Raw genomic sequence first — 12,467 nt, 5'->3', positions numbered from 1 at the left:
ATGACATTTCTAAGGGCATTCCTATTATATTTCAGTAGTTAACATTAAAACAGTAGTATAATTTGTTTATATGACAGAAGAGTTCCTTGGACTCAAACAGTTAATGCAGTTGTCCATGCAGACCTTCTCACTGTGCCTGGAATTTTAACTCGGGCTACATTCCTCAACTCCCCAATTGCAAGTTTAAATTAATGCTGGAGTGAAAACACAATACTTAGTGAAAAAGAAAAGGAGGGTGTGCAAGAGAAGACAGACACAGCAAGGAATGCTATATCCCAGGCATCGCTAACACCTGACATACTGCCAGGAGTTAACACCTTGGAGCTCACAGAAACACGCCATGCTCTTGCCTTATTCAAAGGCACTTCACGATCTTCTTGCAGTCTTTTGCTTTGAGGCAGAACTTTATATGAAATTATGTAATAAGCATAGAAAGAAAGGAAATACAACTGCAAAGCAACTGAAATGGCACAAGTCAACCCCTGTAACCTTTTGGGAATGAACTCAGTTACCAACGGGTAGTAAAAAAAAGCCTGCCTCATACTCCCTCCTCGCACAGACCTGACAGCATGCAGAATTTACTCGGTTTCATGCATTCTTCTTTTTCCCTAGTAAAGACACATCTGAAGAACAGAAGGCACACTTAGATTATTTTCAGAATATCACTATGAAAAGTTACTATCTTTTTTTCCCCCCTTCAGTAAGGGAAGTTTTAAATATTTTGCTTGTTTTACTTGTCCCACAGCATTGCTGAAGAACCTTACTTCTACTTTTGCTGTTTAATAAGAATTAAGAGAATGCTATTATATATATATACATATGACAGAGTCTAAGAAAGCAGCTAATGCTGACCCTGTAAGACAACACAGGGTGGGAAAAAAACCAAACAAAACAACAAACCAACTTTTGCTGGTACTGAATCTATTTAAAAGACCACACAGGATTTGCATAGTGTGGCAATTCAGGTGACTGGCTAAAATCACATCCCTCTTTCCTGCTCCTCATTGCTCTATCAAAAGAGGAGGAGGAAAGGTAGAAAGAAACAGACTCTCAACCAGTGCTATGTTTCTGCTTTATCAGTATGGTGCTATCGTCCCAACACTTTGCTAACTCCTTTGCTGCAGCAGATGCTTTCATGTACTAGCCCGAAGTAAGGACAATGACACGGGACAGTTTTCTTCAGGTAGGAAGTGCCAGATTTTCTTTCAACTGGAGGTTTTAATGGTAGTGCCAATCGTCTCTGTAGGGGCAAATAAACAAGGCAGAAAAGGAACCAGCTCCAGAGTTAAGACATTTCCAGCAACAGTTAATGCAGCAGGATGGCAGCCATAAGTTCTGGCCCACAAACGCAGGGAGAGAAAGCCAAACCAAACCCAACCCAACCCAAAAGTTTACAGGAATAGCTGTGTTAAATTTACCAACAGATAAACAGAAGTAGTTTACAGTACAGTAACTCCATGCCATAGCCCAGTATTATTAGCTGGTATACTGGATGTCAAGTGCAATCTCTCTCTAATCATCTCACATTCTGTGGGAAAGTGGGGAACAAGGCAACTGGGCCAGCATAAAATTGATTTAGTGTATACTACAAACAATGCAGTTGCTGAAGCATCTCCTGTACAGGGATCTCTCTTTGACAGAAGATAACTCACCTGGAAGAGCAAAGTGCATTTAGAGATCGTGGGGGGGGAAGTCTCATACTTCATTTAAATATTAAGGGTTTAACATTGTTCTAATAATTTTCTTTAGTAAACATCTGCAAGTCAAACATAAACCCACTGCTGAGAAATCTTTATTATCCAGAAGCTATTATCTAACCGATCCTGATGCTTCGATGCACCATGGCTTAAATAGGTTTTAATTCCTCAGAAATAGGAACCAAAACCTGCCTAAACCAAGACATACTTCTTGCTACGTTGCAGAAATAGTTGACTCAGAGGCTTTTTTTAATAATAAAATGGGTGCAGCAAGGAGGTCTAAAAGTGCTGAAGATTAAAAATACCTGGCATGATACCACGTCCTATACACCTTTTGTTTTCTGCGAGTGAGACATGCTGCAGACAAAATGTTTCATGCTAAACAGCCTCAAATCTGGTTTTCTAATATTAAGCACAAAGGAAAAACACTGACAGCAAGCATGGTAAATAAATCCCTCCCTTGAGAGCGAAACCAGCAGACAGGAGGGGGCTGACATGCATGCAGGAGAAAACTAAACACCATCTTTTTTTTTTTTTCTACCTGCACAAGTTGCCATTTGCTGCAGCGATTAAAAAAAATCTCTTTTCCCTGTTGATTTCAACAGCTAGGTTTTCACTAAACCTCTCTCTCGAGTCATCTGTTGATATGCTCAAAGAGTATGACAGTCATATCACCGGATCTTTAAGAGAAAAATCCATTTTCTTTCCTGTTCAGGTAAACATGTTTACAGCTCCTGCACAGACGCTGGGTGGTTCAGACTCACATGTCACACACATGTCGTCAGCAACAAGAAAAGCCCCTTTCTCTGATCATCAACATTTTTAATAAGGTAGAGAGAACAGCACTTTCCAAACTTACCTTTAGCACAGCCCAATCATGAGCTAAACATAAATATTTACACTAGGACAAGGAATTAATAACACGAGCGTGCAAACGAAAATACTTGCTAGCAAACGCACACGGCAATAATAAGAAAGCCCTCCTAAGTTCAGGGCAATCAAACCAACTCGTTAGCCCCTGGAAAGGCCGCTGTTTGTCACCACGTTATGCCCCAAACAGTCAGGATTAGAGAGGACAGGCACCGATCGTGACTCTGATCTATTTCGGAGACCGCTCACTGCGTATGAAAACATCTCGGATCGCAAGCGAAAGCCTTCCTATCCGTGACCCTGCACAGGAAATGCCACATACAACCTAAAATTGCCAAGGAAGGTTACAAAATCTCCTGCTCTGCACCCTATTGCGAGGAGTCGCTGCGAGAACTACTTCTCCATTTTCCAGAAAATAAGTAGAGAGTGGGTGTTACGAGCGTTTTATTCCCCCTGCCGTGTACCTTCCAAACGCATCTTAAAGTAACACACGTACCAAAGAGGAAAAAAGCACACCACCAGCCCCACGGCAGCCCTGAAGTCTGAAATGTAAATGTAATTCCTTATATAGACTGCAGCAGTCGGTCACACACGCACGGAGAGCGGAGCGGGGGCCCCTGGCCAAACCGTTACCACCCATCATTATACAAACAGGTACCTCCGAAGCCAGAGGGAAGGGAAGAAACTTCACCGCCCGCGCCCGCCCCCGCCGCCCGGGAGCAGCCCTCCCTTCCCCACCGCCCCGGTGGGACCCAGGGCGGGGAAGGAGCGCGGCCGCCGCCGAGGACCAACTCTCGGTGGGGAGGAGGCGGCGAAGGCGGCGAGCGGACGGCGGGGGCGCCGGCCCCCTCCCGCCGGCCCGGGGCGGCCGCGCCGCGCTGCCCCCGCACGAATCGCTGCCCGCTGCGGCCACGGTGCCACCCCCCACCGCCGGCAGCAGCGCTCCCCGGGTGTGCCCCCTCCCCTTCTCCGGGTGGCGGTCAGAGTCCCCCACCGCCGCCCCCCGAAAAGCGAGCGCCAGCCCTCCCCGCGGCGCCGGCCGGGAGCGAGGGTGAACTCCGGCTAGCGGCAGAGAGGCACTCCCGGGCGGGCGGCGAGGCAATCCCGCCGGCGGGGCCGGGGCGGGGGGAGGCGGGCGGGGAGGCCCCGCTCCGCCGGGGCGCGCAGGTAACAAGTTTCGGAGTTAGGGCTGCCGAGGCCGGCCGGGCGGCGGAGCCTACCCCACCGCTCCCCGCGGGGCTCGGCGTCCCTGCCCGGGCAGGAGGGCGGCGGCGCGGTCGGGGGGGGCCCCCCGAGCCTGCTCCCCGCAGCGGTGGCGGGGCGGTCGCGGGGCGTGTGGGGGAAGGCAGCGTGTAACGGTCCCGGACAGGCGGCGGAGTGCGGAGGCACCGCTAGGCGGAGGAGGGAGGCAAGCGGCGAGGCGAGGGAGGCACCAGGTAGCGGATATAACGGTGCGGAGGGAGCCCGGCTCCCGGCGAGGAGCGGCGGGGGAATTACTTTCGCGCCCGCCCAACCTCCCCCCTCCGCGCTCGGGACGGTTTTGCCCGGCCCCCGCCCCGGCCCCGCCGCCGCCCCAGCGCGGCCGGGCTGCTGCCCCGCGGGCTGACTGACCGTTATTGCGCCTCGGGTTCGCCTGCTTCCTGCGCTTACACCTGGGGCCATCCGCCATGATCCTCTCGCTTGTGTCTAAATGCTCCAGTCACCTCCTCCCCCGCCCTCCCCCCTCCCTCCCCTCCCCTCCCCCCCGGACCTGGTTTACGACACTGGGTGGTTTTACTTTTACATCACCTTCCTACACCTAGTGCTCGGCCGGAACCTTGTTGCCAGGGGAGACGGGCGCTTTACGGCAGGACGTTTGAACGGCGGCGGGGGAAAAGTTGCGGCCGCAGGTACCGGGAGCGGCGGCCACGGCCGGCGGAGGCTCCGCGAGGTGGCTATGGCGCCGCCCGGACATCCCCCGACCCGCCGCGGGCTGCGTCCCCCCAGCTTTTCGCTGACGGGGAACGGGGGCGATCGCCGCCGGGCGGGGCGGGACGAGGGGGCTGGAGTCTTGGGGGTCGGGGGGTGTGTCAGTGGGCGCCGGTCCCCGGGGCTGTGGAGGGGGATCCTCGCTGTTGGCGTGTCCTGCGGCGGAGTTCCGCTCGTCCCGTATCGCCGTGTTCAGGGACCGGCACGTATCCTGCCTCCCGGCCCGGGCGGGCCGCCCCGCTTCCAGGTACCTCCTGCCCCGCTGGCCTGCGGCCTGCCCTGTGCAAGCCCGCCGGCAGCCGTCTCCAGGTACAGCGGGAGCAGCCGGGCCCGGTGAGGCTGAGCCTGTGCCCACCCAGCTTCTCGCTCCTGCGCCGGGCACCTGCCTCTGCAGTTGGAGCGGTGATGCGGCCGTCGCCGGGTCCGCTCTTCCCCGCCTCTGCAGCCCGTGTCCCCCGCGGGCTCCCTCAGCGTGACCCGACCGGGAAGGATTCGATCGGGGAGGGCAGCGCAGCGGAGCTGGGGCGGGCTGGTTCACATCGTGACGGTAATCTTTGCGTTACAGGTCTAATCAAGAAACAAACAGCTGATTGAGAGTGATGCCGTTCCCACAGTATGGGAAATCTGTCACTCTTGGGGTTTCCTTAGTCATACTTCCTGCTTTCACGAAGAGGAGAAGAGGTATAAAATTTGATGCCCTAAAAAATAAAACGGGAAGAGCTCCCTTTTTCACAGATAATTCATAAGCAACCTCGTTTGGGCTTATTAAACATATTTAATGTATTGAAAGCTAAAGCATTACCATCAAACACTTGTACTATTTATTTACTCTCGCTTTTCACTTCAGGCAATAAAATAATTTAGTAAATTTCCATTTCTTTCTAGGCTTTCTTATTTCCTTTTTTTTTCCCCTTTATCCTAGAATAACTGCTTGTGGGGAATTCTTTTATCCAAACAAATTAACTTTCAATGAAGACACTTCTGTTAATGGAATACTTGCAATAAGTAATTGACCCACTAGTGAATGTGAGGCCTTTAGCTACTCTACATTGTCCCCATGTGCTGTGTTCACACACTCTGACACACCACCTCATCTGATGGAAGCAGCATAAGATGGCTCTAGAAAAGTACCTATTGAACACTGGAAGTTTGTGGAAATACCTTGCATCTGAAGCTTCCCCAGAAGTCAAAACAATCAAATGCTTAGAAAAGAGGTAAGGGCCTGAAATGGATGCAGTTATTCAAAGATCTAGAGATGCTTTTTTTTTTCCAGAATTGTGGCCTCAGAAATGTTCATGCATTTGGGTACTTGCATGAAAAGAGCTGTGACAGGTATGAATAATTTGTCTAATACCTCTCTTAAAAGTTGGTCCATCTGTGTGTAGTGTTTTTACATACTTATCTTTACCTGATGTGAATGGGTTGCTGACCTCAACCATTTAATGCTGATCTACCTGAGAGCGGTTAGAGAGGTTACAAATCAAACAGTACGAAGTGTTTGAAGGACTACTGGAAGTCATTTAAAAAGCATTAGATAGGGTGTTAGCTGGAAGCACTGCACAAACAGAAGGGTAGCCAGGAACTGCAACATCAAACCAAGAGCAAGATGAAACTTTTCAGCAAAATTTGAAGTGAACTGCAAAGTCAAAGGGGGAAATCTCCTTTGTGTTCAGCTGTAATATTTCAGTGTCTTTGCTTGTTGAGTCTTTCTACAGAAGATGCCTGTGGCTGTGAGACTGTTTGCAAATGAGGACATAAGGTGCTCCAGGATTCTTGATTGTTTTTATCGTTCTGTGGGTAAATTTAACCAAATTATCATCTACAGGTTTTTGTTCCTTAAAATGTGTCATATCTTAGGAGGCACTTGCAATAATCAAAATAACAATAATGTAGCTGTAGAGACATTTGTAACAATATTCCCTGGCAGTGTCCACACAGAATTCCAGGCCCTCTTTAAGCAGCTTGTTTTCATTGGGTGGTGTCACTTTTTACTTCTGGATAAGAATTCTCGTCTCTTCATTTTGAGCAATGTATGCTTCTGAGCAGAATGAGGAGAGAAGCACTCTCCTGCTGTTTGTTACTGCTCTTTTTCAAGTAGACATAGTGTCTATTTCAGCATTAGTTTATGGAGACCTCCAACCAGCTAGGGGTAGCTGGTGACAACTTTTGCTGCCCATTAGTTTCTGAAGAGCAGAACTGAAACTGGCAGGAGCATTGCTAGCTCTCCACTGCTATTGTTTTGATAAATGAGAAAACCCAAGCATGCTTTGTGCATGTTATGTCAGATACCTAAGGGGGTCTAGAAACTAAAACAGCAGAGGAGAATGTTTTGCATCAAGTTATTGATTACCTCAATCACTCTTCACTGTGGAAGTGTCGTGTTCACAGCTTTTAAATAGGTACGTCAGTGATTTGGGTTGGTTTTTAAACTTTTGATGTATTTAATCCATGCAACTGGGCACTTCACATCCTTGTATACAAAGTTCCCATTATTTACTGTCCTAAAAAGCATCTCAGTTAAGGATGCAGCCACTGTCAAAGCATTTTGACCTAATAAATTCTAATGCTGGATGCAAACCCACTAGTTAAAATTCTTGCTCTCTAGTGTTCTGTACGTTGTATATGCAGTGTAAACTGGTTTGTGCTGCAAGAGTGAAAAATTCCTTTATGGTGCACAGCTTTCAATCTGACTTCTCAGTCAGAGATGCAAGAATTTAAATTAATGTCCAAATCTGCAAAATCTTAGCAAAGCCTGGAATGGAATGGAATGGAATGGAATGGAATGGAATGGAATGGAATGGAATGGAATGGAACAGAATTAACCAGGTTGGAAGAGACTTGTTGAGATCATCAAGTCCAACCTATCATCCAACACTATCTAATCAACTAAACCATGGCACCAAGCACCCCATCAAGTCTCTTCCTAAACACTTCCAGTGATGGTGACTCCACCACTTCCCTGGACATCCCATTCCAATGGCCAATAACTTTCTATGAAGAACTTCTTCCTAACATCCAGCCTGAACTTCCCCTGGCACAGCTTGAGACTGTGTCCTCTTGTTCTGGTGCTGGTTGCCTGGGAGAAGAGACCAACCAGCCCCCACCTGGCTACAACCTCCCTTCAGGTAGTTGTAGACAGCAATAAGGTATTTACTACATCCTCCTAAATGGGGCTGCCTTGAGAATATGGTTCTTCAGAGGAGGAATTCAAAGACAGTGGTGAGTGATAACAAATAACTTTTGTCTCCAGTGACATAATTTGGGGGAGGAGGGGGATTTAGACAACCAAAATAGGCATATTGGGACAAAATGTCAGATTGCATAGCAGCTGTACTTCACCTAATTTGAGATTCCGTTGTCTAAAAGCAGGAATTAAAGCCACTCCAGTAGTCACACTGGAGTATGGATGCTCAAACCCCAGCTGATTGTTGCAGGCAGTTTTTGCCATTTTAAAAGCAGGTCACGTATGCTGTGTTGTGATTTATGGCCTCTTAAATTTGTATTATTCAATAAAAGCAACCAGTCCTCCCTGTGCCCACTCTTTACTCATGTTCATGAAAGGAAGCTTCACATCCTATCTGAAGTGTTCTAGATTTCCATGGTTTTCACTTAGTTGAATGAATTCAGAATTATAGTGGAAAAACGACTCAGTGAATATTTTTCTTGTTTCATTTCTGGTTTGTGGAGATTCTGTTTTGATTTTTTTTTCTTTTCTGATTTCCATTGGTGAAACTTCATTTTCACTTCCCTGCATTGTCTTGCAATGCCAGTTCTTAGAATTGTTTGGGTTCTTGGGGGTTTTTTTTTGTCTGTTTTGGAAATATGCTTTTTGTCCTCTATAGAAACTGACCCAGAAATACACAGCTTGACGGCAGCAAGTTGAGAAACTAATCTTGAATAAAATATGGGGTTTAGAGATATCAACATACAGTCTTGGTGCCCTTCCAGATGGTCTTTCAGTTTCTATTTTTGCTTCCCAGTGAATCTAATAAGTTTTGAAGATGTACCCTGGGATGTTTTCCAGCCTGGAAAAATGGTAAAGCCACTTGAAATCTCCACATTCACTTAAAGTTTGTAAATATTTATCAAGAGAAATTACCTTCCCCACACACACTTTCTTCAGCTTATTCTTTTTTCTCTTTCAGTACTTTACCATGAATATATCTGCTCATTTAAAGCTCGAAGCTATGATTCCTAATAAATTGTCATGACTTGAGGAGGCTGTACCAGCTTGAAAGATTTGCACACAAGGATGTAAGCTGCCAGGAAGCATGGATGTGTACATGGCTAGTTACAGTTGTCATGACTTGCACATATGTGATTGACTTTCCAAATCTTCCTTGTTAAGAGAAAGTGTCTGTGAATGTCACAAAGGCCTTCAAACCCATCTTGTTTCCCTTGCTGTCATTTTGCCCTGCTGCTTTCATGCTGTTATCCTCTTGATAGCAGTTAACCTATGCTGATGCCTATGTCAGGTTGATAGGGGGCACAAAATACAAGTATGAAAACCAGGTCCTACAATTTCCATTCTCATGCTGATCTCAACTTTAGATGTGATCTCTGTTTCAGAGCCTTCACACAAGTAGAAAACAGGTATAGAAAAGGAAAGACATCAAAAAGATTCTCCACAGTGTTCCTCCAAAAGGCAAATTTTGCCTGCTCAAAGTAGAACTGGGATGCAAATTTGGGTACAAGCACTGGGTTCTGAACAGCTGTGATTTGTTTGTTTGTTTGTTTGCTTGGGTTTGGGGGGTTTGGTTTGGTTTGGTTTCAGAGTACCTGAACTTCAGTTGAGAATACCTGCTTCAATACTTGTATTTCCTACTACTAGATGCAGTAGCAAAGCACTGCATCAAAATATTATTTCTTGTTTTAAATTACATCTGAGCTTGTGACTGATCAGATTACAGTTGTGGTGCACTTAGATTATCTGGTTTTATTGGTAGCACATTCTCCATTCATCTTTGCTTATGATGATTCTGCATGAGTGTCCTTAGCCATTACATTATCTAATTAAACACTAACGTATTGTGAAGATTTCCCCATATGGTTCTTGTTTGTCTCCTTCTGTAACTTACACTCTGTTTCTGATTTAGTTCTGCTCTCCAGCCCTCTTGCTGTTTGCTGTCTCACAGTTTTGTGTGATTGCTCATTTGGCTCTCATTTGGAGTCATTCTCTTTGTTATGTTATCTGTACAGCTGGCTCACCCAGCTCTTTAAATCCCGACTTAAAACTGATTTCTTAATTATATTTGGGGATTTTAATTGCTGGAACACATTCTAATGTTAGATGTTATTCATTTGTTATTCTTTATTTGCCTTTTTTTTTTTCTCACTGCAAAGTGCATAATACTTTTGCAGGCTATGTTTGATAACACATTAAGGGAAAGCTGTTTTGGAGCTGCTGTAGTTTTGGAGCTTGCAGTATGTGTTCTGAATACACAGAAATAATATAAAGAAAACCAGAGGGAAAAAAAAAGACTGTAAGAGTCTACCAAAATAAAGGTATAAATACAATTTTCCTTAAGAGACCTCAACAAATCATCCATCAATGCCATGAGTAGAAGCATAGATATTGAAATGGTAATTTTCTGAGATGGGAAGATTTGCTGAAGGTTTGATGTACTCATCATAGTTGATCTGATTCTCCTGTTTGGTAAGGTAAGGGTCTGTCTGGCAGGTACAAAGAAGTGGTGTTAAAGTGGACAACAGCATGTTTGAAACTCAAATGCACACACCAAGTCTGTTGGCACTACAGAGCCATGTAAAATCTAGTGTAATTCTATCTGAGTCCAGTTTACTGGAACGGGGATCGGCAGTTCAGTGCGAGAATGGCCATAAGTTGATAAAGAACTGGAAGTGAGTTCTAATTCTCCTGTAAGGCTATGCATATCAGGAATTCTTGATTGCAAGATCAAAAAAGGAAAGTTTTGGATCTATCCAACCCAAAAACTTTTTTCCCTTGTGGAAATAAAAGCCTGAAAAGATTTTATGTGAGATCAAATAGAAAATGTCCTTTTTACCCCGGTTTTCTAAGCTTGGATTAGAGCAATTGTTTCAAGCAGGGCAGGTGGTCCAGAGATTTCCAGGAACCAAATGATTTGAGAATTCCCTTTATTAGATTCCTGGGCTAGTCCCTCCAGGCTGCTGCTGTAGTTAGTGGAGATCTAGTCAGTAGAGCCTGGTATACTTTAGAGGCATCTGAAGTCAAGTGAGATGAATTCCACCCCATCTCTTACTCTTGACATCAGTCCAGTCAGTGAGATATGTTTTCCTGTCATATAATTGTTGGATTTTATGGAGATGACTTCATCTCTCCACTCTAATTTTTGATTCCAATTTTGCAGGGTGAAGTCCTAGAATTTGTTACCTCACCTGCAGCTGGTGTCTCTTTTTGCCAAGTATCTTTAGACGCTGTTCCCTGACAAGGCCATACCAGCTCTGTGCATTTTTGCATAATGTACCATGTACCACACAACCTCAAAGGCAACAAAAACATTTGTTATGGCATGGGGGGGGGGGGGGGGGGGGGGGGAAGAAAAAGGCCTTGAAAAATAAATAACTAATTCTTTATAATCCAGCCAAATGTTTCTAAAACATTTGGGCAGGCTCAGGGTAGAGAGGATAACTGTGAAAACCTTATCCTGCAAAGATACCGTTCAAAAGGTCAGTATATCCCTGCACACAGGTGTGCTTCAGTTTGGAGTCATTGTTGCATCGTCCTGAAAAAAAGGACAGAAGGAATTTGCCTAATTGTTTTATTAATAATAGTTCTTGGTGCCATGCCATTTATTCTAAATGACATCCAGAACTTCATGGGAAGCTCAATTTGCCAAATGGAAAAGCTCCTCACTACAGTAACAATCTTCACCCTGAATCCAGGTCTATGCTTACTCGCATGCCTCGCCTTAGACTGCTTTATCTTTAGTTGGTGATTGCTTCATACAGATTGCCCTGTTCCTAAATAATGGTTATAGGTTGTGTGATGCTTTTATCTTAACATTGTTGCTCGCTTAAATGTTTATTCCACAAAGTCAGAAAAATTATGTTTGCAACCACTGTTAATTTCCCTTGTGAAAGGTAGCTTATGCACAACTATTCTTTAGAGTCTGTTTCAAGACAGTTTAACTACAGTCTGGTCTTAATCTGAGTCAGACTAAATCAGTCACATTTTCTCTCGAGTAGTAATGAACTACATTAGTTTTATAGCCTCTGAAACTGCATTTCAAGGACATACACAACTGATGCATATTGATACAAATCCTAAGCAAATGGGCTTGGTACTGTTCCTCACAGCCTGTTTCTTTTCCTGTGATATACTGATGGATAACCTTTTCTGTTGACTTGGGCAAGGCTGAGGAAAAAAAATCCAAATGGAGAGATGTGCCCACTGCTGTGACCGGTCTGAAATGCCAAATTCAGCAAACAGGACATCTTTCATGTGTAGAAAAAAAATACTAGACAGACTGTCCAGCCAGCCAGGGATCACCAAATGTACCAGAGCAAAACCCATGGCTAAAATAACACTGAAATATTTGGTGTGGATCCATCTGTATGTTCTTTTTCTTGCTTGCTACTGGATGCTGCCTCTCATGTCCTACTGCCCAAGAGTTCGGAGTGCCTTTATTCACTAACTTTTCTTTCAGAATGCTAAACAATATGCAAAACAAATTTCCTAAAATGATGGTGTGTATCTGTTACTGCACTGCAGCTGTTTGCATACACAAACACATGCAAAAAGCTATTTTTAAAGATTAGGAGGGTCACAAAGTCATGGGCCTGGCCTAGATTTGTGATCCCGTGGTTACAGCTGCATCTGCCTGCCCCATCCCTCCCCAGGAGATTACCACCACCACAGCCCAGGCTGCTGTTCAAATCCCCATGTATTAGCAAACTGGAAACAGCAGCAGTTCAAATTAAAAGCACCACGCT

At 45.4% G+C, this 12,467-nt stretch overlaps 1 protein-coding gene and 1 long non-coding RNA gene across 4 annotated transcripts in view; one reads left to right on the top strand and one right to left on the bottom strand.

The window, feature by feature from the left end:
• ZEB1 (zinc finger E-box binding homeobox 1) overlaps positions 1–4,284 on the bottom strand; it is a 107,073-nt gene extending 102,789 nt beyond the window's left edge. Inside the window, exon 1 of one of the 2 annotated variants that reach the window (XM_068146210.1) lies at positions 4,179–4,284. In XM_068146210.1, coding sequence (XP_068002311.1) covers positions 4,179–4,236 — 58 coding nt within the window. In that variant the 5' untranslated portion in view covers positions 4,237–4,284. Of the gene's footprint in view, positions 1–3,225; positions 3,283–4,178 lie in introns of those variants that run through there. The other variant, XM_068146211.1, reaches the window with a different exon arrangement.
• On the top strand, positions 3,148–5,415 carry LOC137444951 (uncharacterized). 2 transcript variants are annotated; one of them, XR_010988303.1, is made up of 3 exons: positions 3,148–3,221; positions 4,370–4,456; positions 5,101–5,415. It is a non-coding gene; the product is annotated as an uncharacterized lncRNA (long non-coding RNA). The 2 variants fall into 2 exon arrangements; XR_010988302.1 differs by lacking the exon at positions 3,148–3,221 and adding an exon at positions 3,745–4,003.
• The last annotated feature ends 7,052 nt before the right edge of the window (positions 5,416–12,467 follow it).

This window comes from Melanerpes formicivorus, unplaced genomic scaffold, assembly GCF_026170545.1.
Source record: "Melanerpes formicivorus ecotype bairdi unplaced genomic scaffold, bMelFor1.0.p_v2 SCAF_13, whole genome shotgun sequence".
NCBI classification, from domain to species: Eukaryota; Metazoa; Chordata; class Aves; order Piciformes; family Picidae; genus Melanerpes; species Melanerpes formicivorus.
This window is presented reverse-complemented; position numbering and strand designations above follow the sequence as displayed.